This window comes from Scardinius erythrophthalmus (genome assembly GCF_964197995.2).
Source record: "Scardinius erythrophthalmus genome assembly, chromosome: 2".
Taxonomy (NCBI): Eukaryota; Metazoa; Chordata; class Actinopteri; order Cypriniformes; family Leuciscidae; genus Scardinius; species Scardinius erythrophthalmus.
This window is the reverse complement of record NC_138222.1, coordinates 67,746,878-67,758,789: the sequence shown is the minus strand read 5'-3', so window position 1 is coordinate 67,758,789 and position 11,912 is coordinate 67,746,878. Positions and strand designations below refer to the sequence as shown.

The following is an 11,912-nucleotide window of genomic DNA, read 5'->3' as shown; positions in this document are numbered from 1 at the left end:
AAAGATTCACACCACTAATTTATTCCAGGAAACTGAAATATGCATGTTTTGTAAGTGACATCATATCCTAAATATCAACCAAACACACCAACAATCACATATACATTTTACATATTTATTACTATTTATTTGACAGTTTATTGTGACATCACTTCACTTCTGCCTTTCTAAGAATAAACCAAATTTAATTCTCCTGAGACACAAATAATGATTATTCTTAAGATCTGCTGCTCACAGAATCATATTCAACAGTTACTGATACAGATAAGATTAGTGAAAAACATAGACACATAAATATACCAGATATGCAAAGAGATTCTTAAAACACACATATATTGTGTTAGTATTTTAGACATCTATATAATATTCAATGATGTCAGAAAACTTTAATAAGATCAGATTATGTTATGATAATTAACACAGAGAAATATTACTATTAAAATATAAATAGAAGATTCATTCAGAAATTACTGAACGAAAAAAATAAACATGAAAGTAAATAAGAAAAGTAAAGAATGAAAACAGTGAATGTAAGTAAACACACAAACACTGACGTCTTCTCACTCCTAAGATCTGCTGCAGATGAAGTTGAGTTTGTGAGTCTCAGGAAGGCTGATCCAGCGCTGATCTCCTCCAGACTGAACTGCTCCTTTTCTCTTCGTAAGGCTGCAGTTTTCCGGTGTCGTTCCGTTCCCCGGAGCCCAGTTCTGATAGCACACCATCTCTCCGCTCAACCAGAGCCACATGTCCATTTGGCAGTAGTTGTGTAAACCCAACCACACCGCCTCAGTAGACGCACGTTTAACCACATTCATCACCTCCTCCTGCATCTCGACTGAATGAACCGAGACCAGATCCGTATAATTCTGTCTGCAGTATCTCAGAGCTTCAGGCCACGTCAGAGTCTCGTTGATCAGAATCAGTTTATCTGGACACAAAACAAACCACAAGCAAAAACTAGAGAGAGACTGATCAAAAACAACATGCAGAACAAACACTGTGGAGGAATCTGTCATGTCAGACATGTAGCGTGAACTTTAAGATATCTGGAGGTGATGGATGGATTGTGTGTGTTTGTGAGGATCTGCTCACCTTCATGACACACAAAAGGAAATTGGTTGTTGCATGAGATGTCATGCCATTGACCCTGAGCGTTCGGTCTGATCACTGCACAGTTTTCATTTCCTCCAGCATTATTAGGTTCACCAGTCTTCCAGTATCTGAAAGAGGAGTCACTCTGATCTGACCACTGCCATGAGTCTCTGACTCTGAACAGACCGATCCAGATCCATGATCCAGATAACTGAAGACCATTAATGAAATCCTGAATCTGTTGATTCTCATCCTGGTTCCTCACACTGACCAGATCAGTGTGATTCTGTCTGCAGTAACTCTGAGCGTCTCTCCAGTTCATCGTCTGATTGACAAAGACGAGTCCTGTGTTCACTTTAAGAAAAAAAACAACAACAACAACAAAACAATCAGTTTGTTCCTTTTTTTTTTCTTCTTTCTTTTTTTTTTTTTTTTGAACTGGACTTTTTTCATAAAAAAAATTCTATACAGAAATTGACTCAACATTGAAAGTGTGACATTTATCCACAGTCTGTTCTATATTCACTAACACATTACATGAATTACATACAATAATTACATTATTTTTTTTTTTGTAATTCAAGTTTTTATTCTTTTCATCCAGTACATGACAATACATGTATCAATACTGCTTGCAAGGCCAGAATATTACAGTGGTTGAACTTAACAGAAGTAGATGTATTAACAAATGGTCAGAGAAAATAAATAAATGAAAATTACATTGATTATAATAATGAAAAATAAATAAATAAATAATAATAATAATAATAATAAAAAAAAAAAAAATATATATATATATATATATATATATATATATATATATATATATATATATATATATATATATATATATATAAATAAAATAAAAAAAATTATTGTTTCACATGTAAAGACAGCATCACAAAGGACCAAAAATCTTCCCAAACTGGAATATCCACCGGGACCCCTGCTTTGTTCTTATTATGTAGTTTGCAAAGCAAACGTTCGTATGAGGCTGTCTTGGTCATTATGTTGACCCATTCTTTTAACTCTGGGGTTTCTGGAGTTTTCCAGTGTTTCAGGATGACTCTAGCCGTCACCGAGACCCCCACCATAATTACTGCAAACTCTCCCTTTGAAGTATTTGGCATCTGTTCCCTGTCTCCTAATAGACACAACCTTGGTGATAACGGTATTGTTGTTCCAAGCCATTTGCTCAAAATATTTAAGGTTTGTTGCCACAAAGGTTGAATAATTGGACATTCCCAGATACAATGAATAAAAGTACCTCTATCCTTTTGACATTTCCAACAAACATCATTATTTGTCATACCCATTCTATTGAGTCTATGAGATGTCAAATAAAACCTATGTATGATTTTATATTGTGTAAATTGTCCTCTAGCCTCTCTAACATATTTGCCTGTGTTTGACAAAATTCTTTTCCACTCTTCGAGCCCAATTACAATCCCAATGTCCTTTTCCCATATCGTCTTTAAATTAGTGCAGACATTGCTGAGCACCTGATTGGTTGTCCTATAAAATACGGAGGCTTTTTGTTGGGGATGAGGAAGTGTTAGGAAGTCCAAGATATGCTTTCCGTCTGTGTGTTGAATTTTCGTGGAAACACAATTCCTAATTTGAAGATATTTCCAGAAGTGATCTTTCCCCTTTAAATTATACTTCTGTACAAGATTATTATAAGACATAAATACACCCTTTTCAAACAAATCTGACACAGTACACAAGCCGTTCATATGCCATTTCTTCCAATATATGGGTGATTTCCCAATACAAATAGTAGAATTATACCATAGGGAAGAGTATGGTTGTTTACATTGTGATAATTTATGCATCTTGTGAATCTTCACCCAAATCTCTCTTGAGTGCTTCATGATAGGATTTGTAGTTGTGTCTAAACACTAAGACAAGTGCTCGATAGGGTTGTATGGCCGTGACAAGGTTTTCTCAATAGTAACCCAGTCTAATTGGGCATTATTGTTCCAATGCTTGGCCAATTTGGCCATTTCAAAAGATATCTGATAGAGCCGAGGATCTGGTAATCCCAACCCTCCCTTATCACGGGATGCAGATAATTTGTTAAACTTTATCCTAGGCCTTTTCCCATTCCATAGAAAACGTTTAACCATTATATCATATTGGTTAAAGATCAACTGTGGTATTGAAAGCGGCAGCATCATCAGCACATAGTTAATTTGAGGGGAGACCACCATCTTAATTATATTTACTTTTCCCCATAAAGTTAGCTGAATTTTTCCCCATTTATCTAAGTTATTTTTTTATGTTTTGTAGAAGTGGTGCCAGATTTTGGGTAGGAATCTCTTCCAACTCCCTACATATCTTTATACCCAAATATTTTATTCCTCTTGGGATCCATCTAAAGCCAAATTTAGTTACCATATTTGCGTTGCATATTCCGGATATAGGCGTAGCTTCTGACTTTGTCCAATTAATTTTATATCCAGACACTTTGGAATAGGATTGAACTGTCTCCATTAGGTGGGGTAAGGACTTATCTGGATCTTTTACCATGGCCAGAATGTCGTCGACATATAAAAACAATTTGTGCTCTTTGTTGCCTCCCTGTACGCCTGAAATGTTTGCATTAGTCCTAACAGCAATTGCCAATGGTTCCAGTGTGATATTAAACAATAGTGGCGATAGCGGACACCCCTGTCTTGTCCCCCTAGTGAGGTCAAAAGATGGAGAAACTTTACCATTGGTGATCACGCATGCCTTAGGTGTCTTATATAATGTTTGAATCCACTTTATGAAGCAGGGCCCAAACCCAAAATTGGACAAAGTTGTAAATAGAAATTCCCATTGAACCCGATCGAACGCCTTCTCTGCGTCAAGTGAGAGGGCAACAATTGGGTCAGTCTTTTCTCTGTTTAACCAAATTAGATGGAGTAACCTTCTCATGTTATCCGTTGATGACCTGTTCATCATAAATCCAACTTGATCAGGGTTTATAATGTTGGATAATACCTTTTCTAAACGTAACGCAAGAATTTTGCTCAGGATCTTGCAGTCTACATTAATCAAACTTATTGGACGAAAATTTGAGGGTTCAGTTGGATCCCTATCTTTCTTAAGAATCACTGATATTAGAGCATCGTTAAAAGAAGAGGGAAGAAATCCAGTAGCATATGCCTCATTATATACTTCTGTTAAGGTGGGTGCAAGTAAGTCTATATACTGTTTATAATATTCGACCGGGAGCCCATCTAGCCCTGCTGACTTTCCATTCCTCATAATAGATACAGCTTTTTTGACTTCAAGTTCTGTTATTGGGCCTTCTAGCATATTCATCTCCTCTGAGGACAATTTAGGCATTTTGAGTTTGGAGAAAAAACTATCCAATTCTTCTTGTTTAGGACTAATATCAGCTGTATATAAATCTTTGTAAAACTTCTGTAAAACATCATTTATCTCCTTAGTTGACGTTACTACTCTGTTTCCTTTATTAATAGCTGATATCAAATTACATGTATTTTTTTGCTTCAGCTGTCTAGCAAGCAATTTACCAGTTTTCTCCCCTTCCTCATAGAAAGTCGTTCCCAATCTGAATAAGGCATATTCCACCTTTTTATTATAAATTTCCTGGAGTTCAAATTTAAGTTTACAAATATCTTGATATAATTGATTTGAGAAACATTGGGATAATTGTTTTTCATGATTCTTAATTTTGTTGTCTAATTCCTGTATTCTGTCCCGATCCTCCCTTTTCCTTTTAGAAGCATAACCTATTATCTTCCCTCTAACATATGCCTTAGATGCTTCCCATTCAGTTGCTCTTCTATCAGTACTACCAGTATTAATTTCGAAGAAAGACTGTAAATCTTCTTTTAACGATAAACTAAAGGCCTCATGAGACAACAGTGAGGTGTTTAATCTCCATCTGCCATTTCGCTCTTTGTCACAATTAATATCAATGCCTAACGTCACAGCAGCATGATCTGATAAGGCAATAGCATTTATTTTACAATGTGTTACATGCTTTGTCATTGTATTTGAGATCAAGAACATATCAATTCTGGAGTGGGATTTATGACAATGTGAATAAAAGGTGTATTCCCTCTCGCGTGGATTCACAAGACGCCAAATATCCACTAATCCATTATCCTCACTCATCATATGAATTGCTGTTCTGTCTTTAGAATATGTTTGGTCACTACATTTACTTTTATCTATAAAAGCATCCCACACTTGGTTAAAATCTCCGGCTAGTATTATTTGGCCATCCATTTCCCCTAAATTCTTATTTAATTCATAGAAAAAATGAGGATCCCCTATATTTGGAGCGTAGATGTTACATAACACCACAGCAGTACCATTTATCGTAGCCTGTATACACACCATTCTCCCTTCACCATCCCTGACCTCACCAGTCAGAACAAAATTTAGCTTCTTATTCACTAGTATGGCGACCCCATTCCGCTTACTGGAAAAGGAGCTATGAAATACATGTCCAACCCACCCATACTTCAGTTTTAGAGCCTCCTCCCCTTTAAAGTGTGTTTCCTGAATAAATGCAATATCCACCTTATTATGTTTCAAATATGTCATAACTTTGCCTCTTTTTATAGGACTCCCACAGCCTTTTATGTTCCAAGACACACATATTATATGATTCCCCACCATAGTGCACTATGAAGTATCGACATCAGGAGAAAGGGTAAAGTAAAATAAAATAAAATTAATTCCAACCACAAAGGAACCCGCTGTTGTATATTTATAGACCTTCCTGTCTAGCAAATACAATAACACATTTTTAGTGGTAAACTTTGTCATGACCGAACCTTTTTCATGAAAAATTTGAAAAAAAAAATAACGAACACCATTAAGTAACTTAAAATGCTCCCTTAAAACAGAACCTGAGAGCTCTGACCAGTCCCTGGTCTCTAAACCAAAGCCTGAAAACAAAATAAAAAAAATTGTTGCAAATATAACATGCAACAACGAAAAATAACTCCTATTGGTCCGTGGGGTACCCCCCATGCAGCTCATAATGTCACTGTCCAGCTGCACGCTGCTCGGGCAGCATACCATAGAGCTCAAAACCCACTCGTGTTTAATTTCCACCCATGGTTGACTTTTATATAATCCTCATCGTCCAAACGCATCACTGTTCTTATAAGGGCATACAGCGTACCTGTTTATGACCCATCATTGCGTAAGGTGCTGATGAAACGCTCCGCTTCCTCCGTGCTGGTGAAACTACGGTTTCTACCTTTCCAAGTAAATCTCAAGGTAGCAGGGAAAGCAAGCGTGTATCTCACGTTTAGCTGTTGAAGCGATTTCTTGGCAGGCAAAAAGGTCTTTCTTTTTTCAGCCAGCTCCTTCGTCATGTCGGGAAACACGGATAGCTTAACATCCTCCCACTCGATTCCCCGGTGCTCCCGCGCGGCTCGAAGTACCTTTTCCCGCGCTGACTGCCTCAAAAACCTGATCAGCACCGGTCTCGGCGGTTGATCCTCACTCGGCATGGGAGCCAGTATTCGATGGGCTCTCTCAATTTCGAATTCGCCCTCCATGTCGATCCCCAGGCCTTCACTCAAAACTTTCTTCACACATCTCTCCAAGGTGCCGTTCGTTCCATACTTCTCTTTCAGCCCCACAAGTCTTACATTATTCCTCTTACTATGGTTTTCAAGCATTTGAACACGATCCCACAAAGCGTTTATCTTCTTTTCTTTAGCATCTTTATCTGTCGCCAACCTCTCTGTCACATCCTCCATTTGTGAGATACGGCACTCCGCTTCCTCCATTCGAACTTGCAGCCCGTTCACGGTATCTTTTAGCTCCGTCATCGTCTCTTTAATGGCGATTGTGTCCGCTGCCACTGCCTGAAGGGTCTTACTCATTTTAGTAACTTCAGCAAAAACTTTCTCTAGGCTCACTTTAGCGTCAGTCTGCTTTTCGGGGGGACTCGAAGCTGCCTTAGTGTCCGTTAAAGGTGGGGTCTGCCTGGTCGCCATGCGGTTTGCTTCTTTGAAATATTTGGATGTTGTAGTCATCGTGATACAATCAAAAACGTGATTAAGTTCTTAGCATCCGGATCATAAACGTTTTCAAAGTATTTTTTTTTAACACAATGTCAACTACTTCGTCATAAATTATTTAATTATTACGAGTGGGTAGGAGCTTATCTAGATAGCCGCCATCTCGCTTGAGGTACACACGTGACTCCCAATAATTACATTATTATATTTTACACAGTTACATTTACTCAAGTTGTCATGCTGATAATATAATTTGTAAGGAAAACACTTTAATTAATATGGAAGTATTTCATTTCAAGTAAGTTTCCGAGGAAACATAAACACACAGACACAGACACAGACACACACACACACACACACACAGAGGGTGAGGCCAGAAATGGAATGGACTTTATAAAACAGGATAGGTTAAGCATAGAGTATGAAAACTGGAGCCAAATTGCCAAGAAAAAATATATATAATTACGGGAATGAATCCGTTACACTGTTCCTCAGTCACTCCTGAAATTGCTGTGATTGACAGTGATAACCGTAGCAATGGACGGGACAAAATCTTTGCCAAAGTAGACCTGTGCATTTAGTGCTGTAGTGTAAATGCAGACTAACAGACCCACAGCAACATAGACCAGAAGAAGAAAACAGGTCTGTGTTGTCTGGGTAATTTTAGAAGCTTTAAAGATTTTATTTAATACTGATTTTTTCCACATGTGTCCTTTAGCAATGTTTAAAAATCAGTTTAATTATTATTATTATTTTTTTTTTGCATTATTTACTTATTAGCATTAATAATTTGTTATTAAAGCTATTTTATAATAAATCCAAAAACAAATCATGAAAAGAACTACATTATGAAGTGGCAAGATCAAATAGAGTGGTTCTATAGTGGTTCTAAAAGTATGAGATCACTGTGTAGAGTTTAGCATTTTAGCACTTCTGTTTCCATCGCCCCGAAGTCAATGGGTTTTTTGAATGGGGTTTTGGTTAAATGGCTGAAATAATGTCTGTGGTGAACACAAATCCTATTGGGTTTTAGTCGAGGGAACCAGCGAGCTGCGAACTGCCGGTTGGCATACACAGTCACGTCATACTTGCAGCGCTGTATGAGCAATGATTCCTCTGCTGCCATCTACTGGTTATAGTGGTCATTTCATTATGTCATTTTTCTTTTAAAGGTCTTTGTTTTCCACTAGGGGACAGAAATCATCCACTAAACTAAAGCATGGCATATTTTCCATATCTCCATTAATGAAAAAGAGAAATGTAGGCTAGATCTTCTTTAAACTAAATTCAGTCTACAACTATAGAAGTAAAAGATAATAAAGTGTTTAAGACCTTCTTTAAAAAATAATACTAATAATATTGGGGTCTAAACATTCCTAGTGTGCACCATAGACAAAAAGGCCCGATTGCGCAGACCTCCATGATTGAAGATAAAACAGTTCAGCATTTTATCATGAAAAGGCTGCTTACTTTAGTGGCATTCTCAAAAGGAGGTAAAGTGATGATGTGAGTAATAATACTCATAATACTCAGTAATTACTCATTTGAATACAGTGAGTCAATTAATTTACCTTAATTATCATTTTTGGAACAATAGGGGTTTGTGGTAGTTTTGTAATCTGGCTTAAAAACAATTTGACCAAGAATACTTGACAAAGAGAATATCTGCAAACAGTTTATCAGTTTACACAACGTCTGTGTATTATTCTTTTTAAGCATTTTTTTAATATAATACACATAGCCCAAAAATCGACATTTAAAACATTTGCACATTTGTCTACAAAACCTCTGGCTTTATATATTTTTCTACACTTAAGATATGCAAATAAAAAACTAGCCTACCAGAAAAAAAAAGATATTCTTGGTGTTGTTTTAATGTTGATAAATCATTGCATATGCACCTGCTGCGCAGACGTCACACATCATCAGCGCGTTCTGTAAGGCTTTGCAGAAACACACAGTCACTGAGCACCACAAACACATCAGTGTCTTTTACAGTTCCTCGTGAACCAGAACAACGAGCTCCTGCTGCGTTCACACCATGAGGAACCGTAATTATGAGATGACAACCCGGAGCTGTTCACGTCCTCAGACTCGGATTGATGTGTTTCTATGTCAACACTGTCAACGCCGAAATGAATCTACAGCAGTCAGGTGGTACAACTAGAGCTCCGTATGCTGTTTATGTTCATTCACGAGTTTACACTTACAGACAATTAGAGTGAGTAAAGTTTAATGCGTATTTGGCGTGCTGTCCGGGGGGAGTTCGGCCCGAACCCAGAGTACTCCCCCGTATGAAAGTGGTCAGGACTAGAAGTGTGGAGAAGGGGTGGTGGAGGGATGCTGCTAAACTGTCAATGAATTGAGGTGAGACTGCTGAGTGTATATACCTCTTATAGCTGATTGCTGAGTGCTCTCCACTCGTGTTAATTATCTGAATGTGCTCCTCCAGAACTTTGTTAATAAATACATCATTTATTATTGTAATGTTATGTGGTTTGAGTCATGAGGTAATTTGACACTGTCTCTCTTGATGCTTAGCCGACTCTGCTGTGTGTGTTCATGTGTTCTGAATGCGTGGCTTTCTGGAGAAGGGAGAGTGGGATCTAATGCTTTCAAAGCTAGCTTGATATTGCTAGCCTCTCGGAAATTGCCTACACTACCTTTAATTTATAAATTAATGCTGTGTGTGTTAGTAGAAAATGTTCTGAAGCCGTCATATTTGGTATATGGTGCATCTATAAATGAACGGTTGTTGTAATTGTAAATAGCTGCACTCACTGTTGTTGCAGATGAAATGATGATTATCACTACATGGAAAATCATGAAATTGTCCATTTGACATCATTGCACAATAATCTCTGCCTTCAGGTTGTCCAGTAGCCCAGTTGAGATAGAGCGCAGGTTCACCTGAAGACCACTGCCATTTATCAACACCCGTCCTCTTCAGCCCAATCCAGACAAACTGATCACCTCCATCATTCACACTCTTCTTCAGCTCGTTCATGTCGTTCATGTTGTCAACGGTGGCCAGATCTGTGTAATTCTCTCTGCAGAATCTCTGAGCTTCAGTCCAGTTCTTCAACACGTTTATAAAGTGATACTGACGCTGAACACATTCAGATACGGAGCAGAGAGCTGTGAAAGAGAGCGTTTGATTTAATGCTTTTCATAACAGGGTCAAACCTGATGAAACTATAAACCATAAATAATACAACAAACACACTCACCAATGAGAAGAAGAATCAAATATAGAGTTTGGTCCATTTCTGAGGAAGAAACACATTAAAAATTCCAAACAAGTAAATCATGATCATGTTATTAAAAATAAATTAAATAATTAATAAATAAAAATAGCAGTTTTAGCAATCATTGAGACAATATTAACATCTGAAAGTGTAATTGTGTGTGAAGAATGAACATGTTCTTACTTTAGAGGTTGTGTGTTTCTGTCCTGAGTCTGATGTTTCTGTCTGCAGATTTACACTACGCTATTATTATATCTGCTCTCATCCCTCATTCAGCTCATCACATCATTTGTTTATTTCTCTAAAACTAATTTTCCTATTTTACTTCCTCCTTATTTGTGTTTGTCTTCCTCTGTATTTTCATATATATATTTTCATGTCTATATTTATATGAACCTTAATCCAAAAAAAAAAAAAAAAAGAACATTCACAATTTATACTGTTATATTCACAACTAAACAGCTGCTTTAATGATATTGCTGGACTGCATAACTCGTTTCATCCCTGTTCATCTGGACATGTATCGGCCTGTCCACCAACACTTGCGATCTTTCCACTTCACCATTTGTCTACTTGCATTACATTTTGTTCTTGTATTTGGCCCAAGTGTTCAAGTGTGTGTAGAACTTTTGATTACCCGATGGGACACATTTACAGTGTTGTAAAAATGCAAGTGTTTACAGAGCTTTATTTTGATTCTCAAAGCTTTTCATTTTTAAATAAACCTCTAAGTGTCTGTACAGCAGTGCCTATGTAACACAGTTTACTAGTAATGATGGTGATTTTAACTAAATGATAAAAAGCAGTTGCAAATGTTGTACAAATGACAAAATTCACATACTCGTCTTTGCACCAGTAAAATGTGCTCACTTATAGCCTGTTGCGTGCACAGACTCTCTAGTGGCCAAGTGTATTTGGACAGACCCCATGTTTGAGTTTCTCTGTTTTGGGCCACTTTTTTCTGTTGCTGTTTGAACTGAACAGAGAAGGGTTGAGTTCAGTAGTGAAGACTGGTGATACTGGTTACTGAGAGCCTTTAAAGTTTGACTAGTGAGAGAGTTTGACTAGTGAGAGAGTTTGACTAGTGAGAGAGTTTGGGGCATTAAAAAAGACAAAATGAAGAGGAAGTGAAGACAATTCTTTTTTTCTTTGTGAAAAAAATAGAAACATTTTTGCTCATATATAGGTTTCTTTTATTTCCTCTTCTGAGAGCTGAGACCCCTCACATTCACAGCAGAGACGAGATAAAGACATGAAAGCTTTCATTCCCCTGAAGTCCATCTCTAATGTTAATAAAGATTATTAGACTCATTATCCCACTGAAATAATATCATCTTCTTCTGCTGTTTCAGAATAAACGTCATTATTTCCTCCGTCTAAATACTTGATTGTGATTGGCTGGAATGTGTTCATTAAAACATTGATACATTTTTAAGAATTAGTCTTATTTAGAAAATTCTTATTGTGTTTCGTGTCATACTCCTGCTGTTCTTAGTTTATACAACATGAACACGTTTGCATGTAAACACATCCTCATCACTCATTTGTTTAGGTCCACATTTAGACT

General features: G+C 37.1%; 1 protein-coding gene across 1 annotated transcript; it reads right to left on the bottom strand.

The window, feature by feature from the left end:
- Window positions 1–566: 566 nt before the first annotated feature.
- LOC308705929 (C-type mannose receptor 2-like) lies at window positions 567–10,364 on the bottom strand (the record flags this gene model as incomplete). The annotated part of the gene is made up of 4 exons (XM_081391241.1): window positions 567–928; window positions 1,093–1,446; window positions 9,879–10,235; window positions 10,328–10,364. 4 exons carry the CDS (start codon window positions 10,362–10,364, stop codon window positions 567–569), a joined length of 1,110 nt encoding a protein of 369 aa, XP_081247367.1.
- Window positions 10,365–11,912: the final 1,548 nt, after the last annotated feature.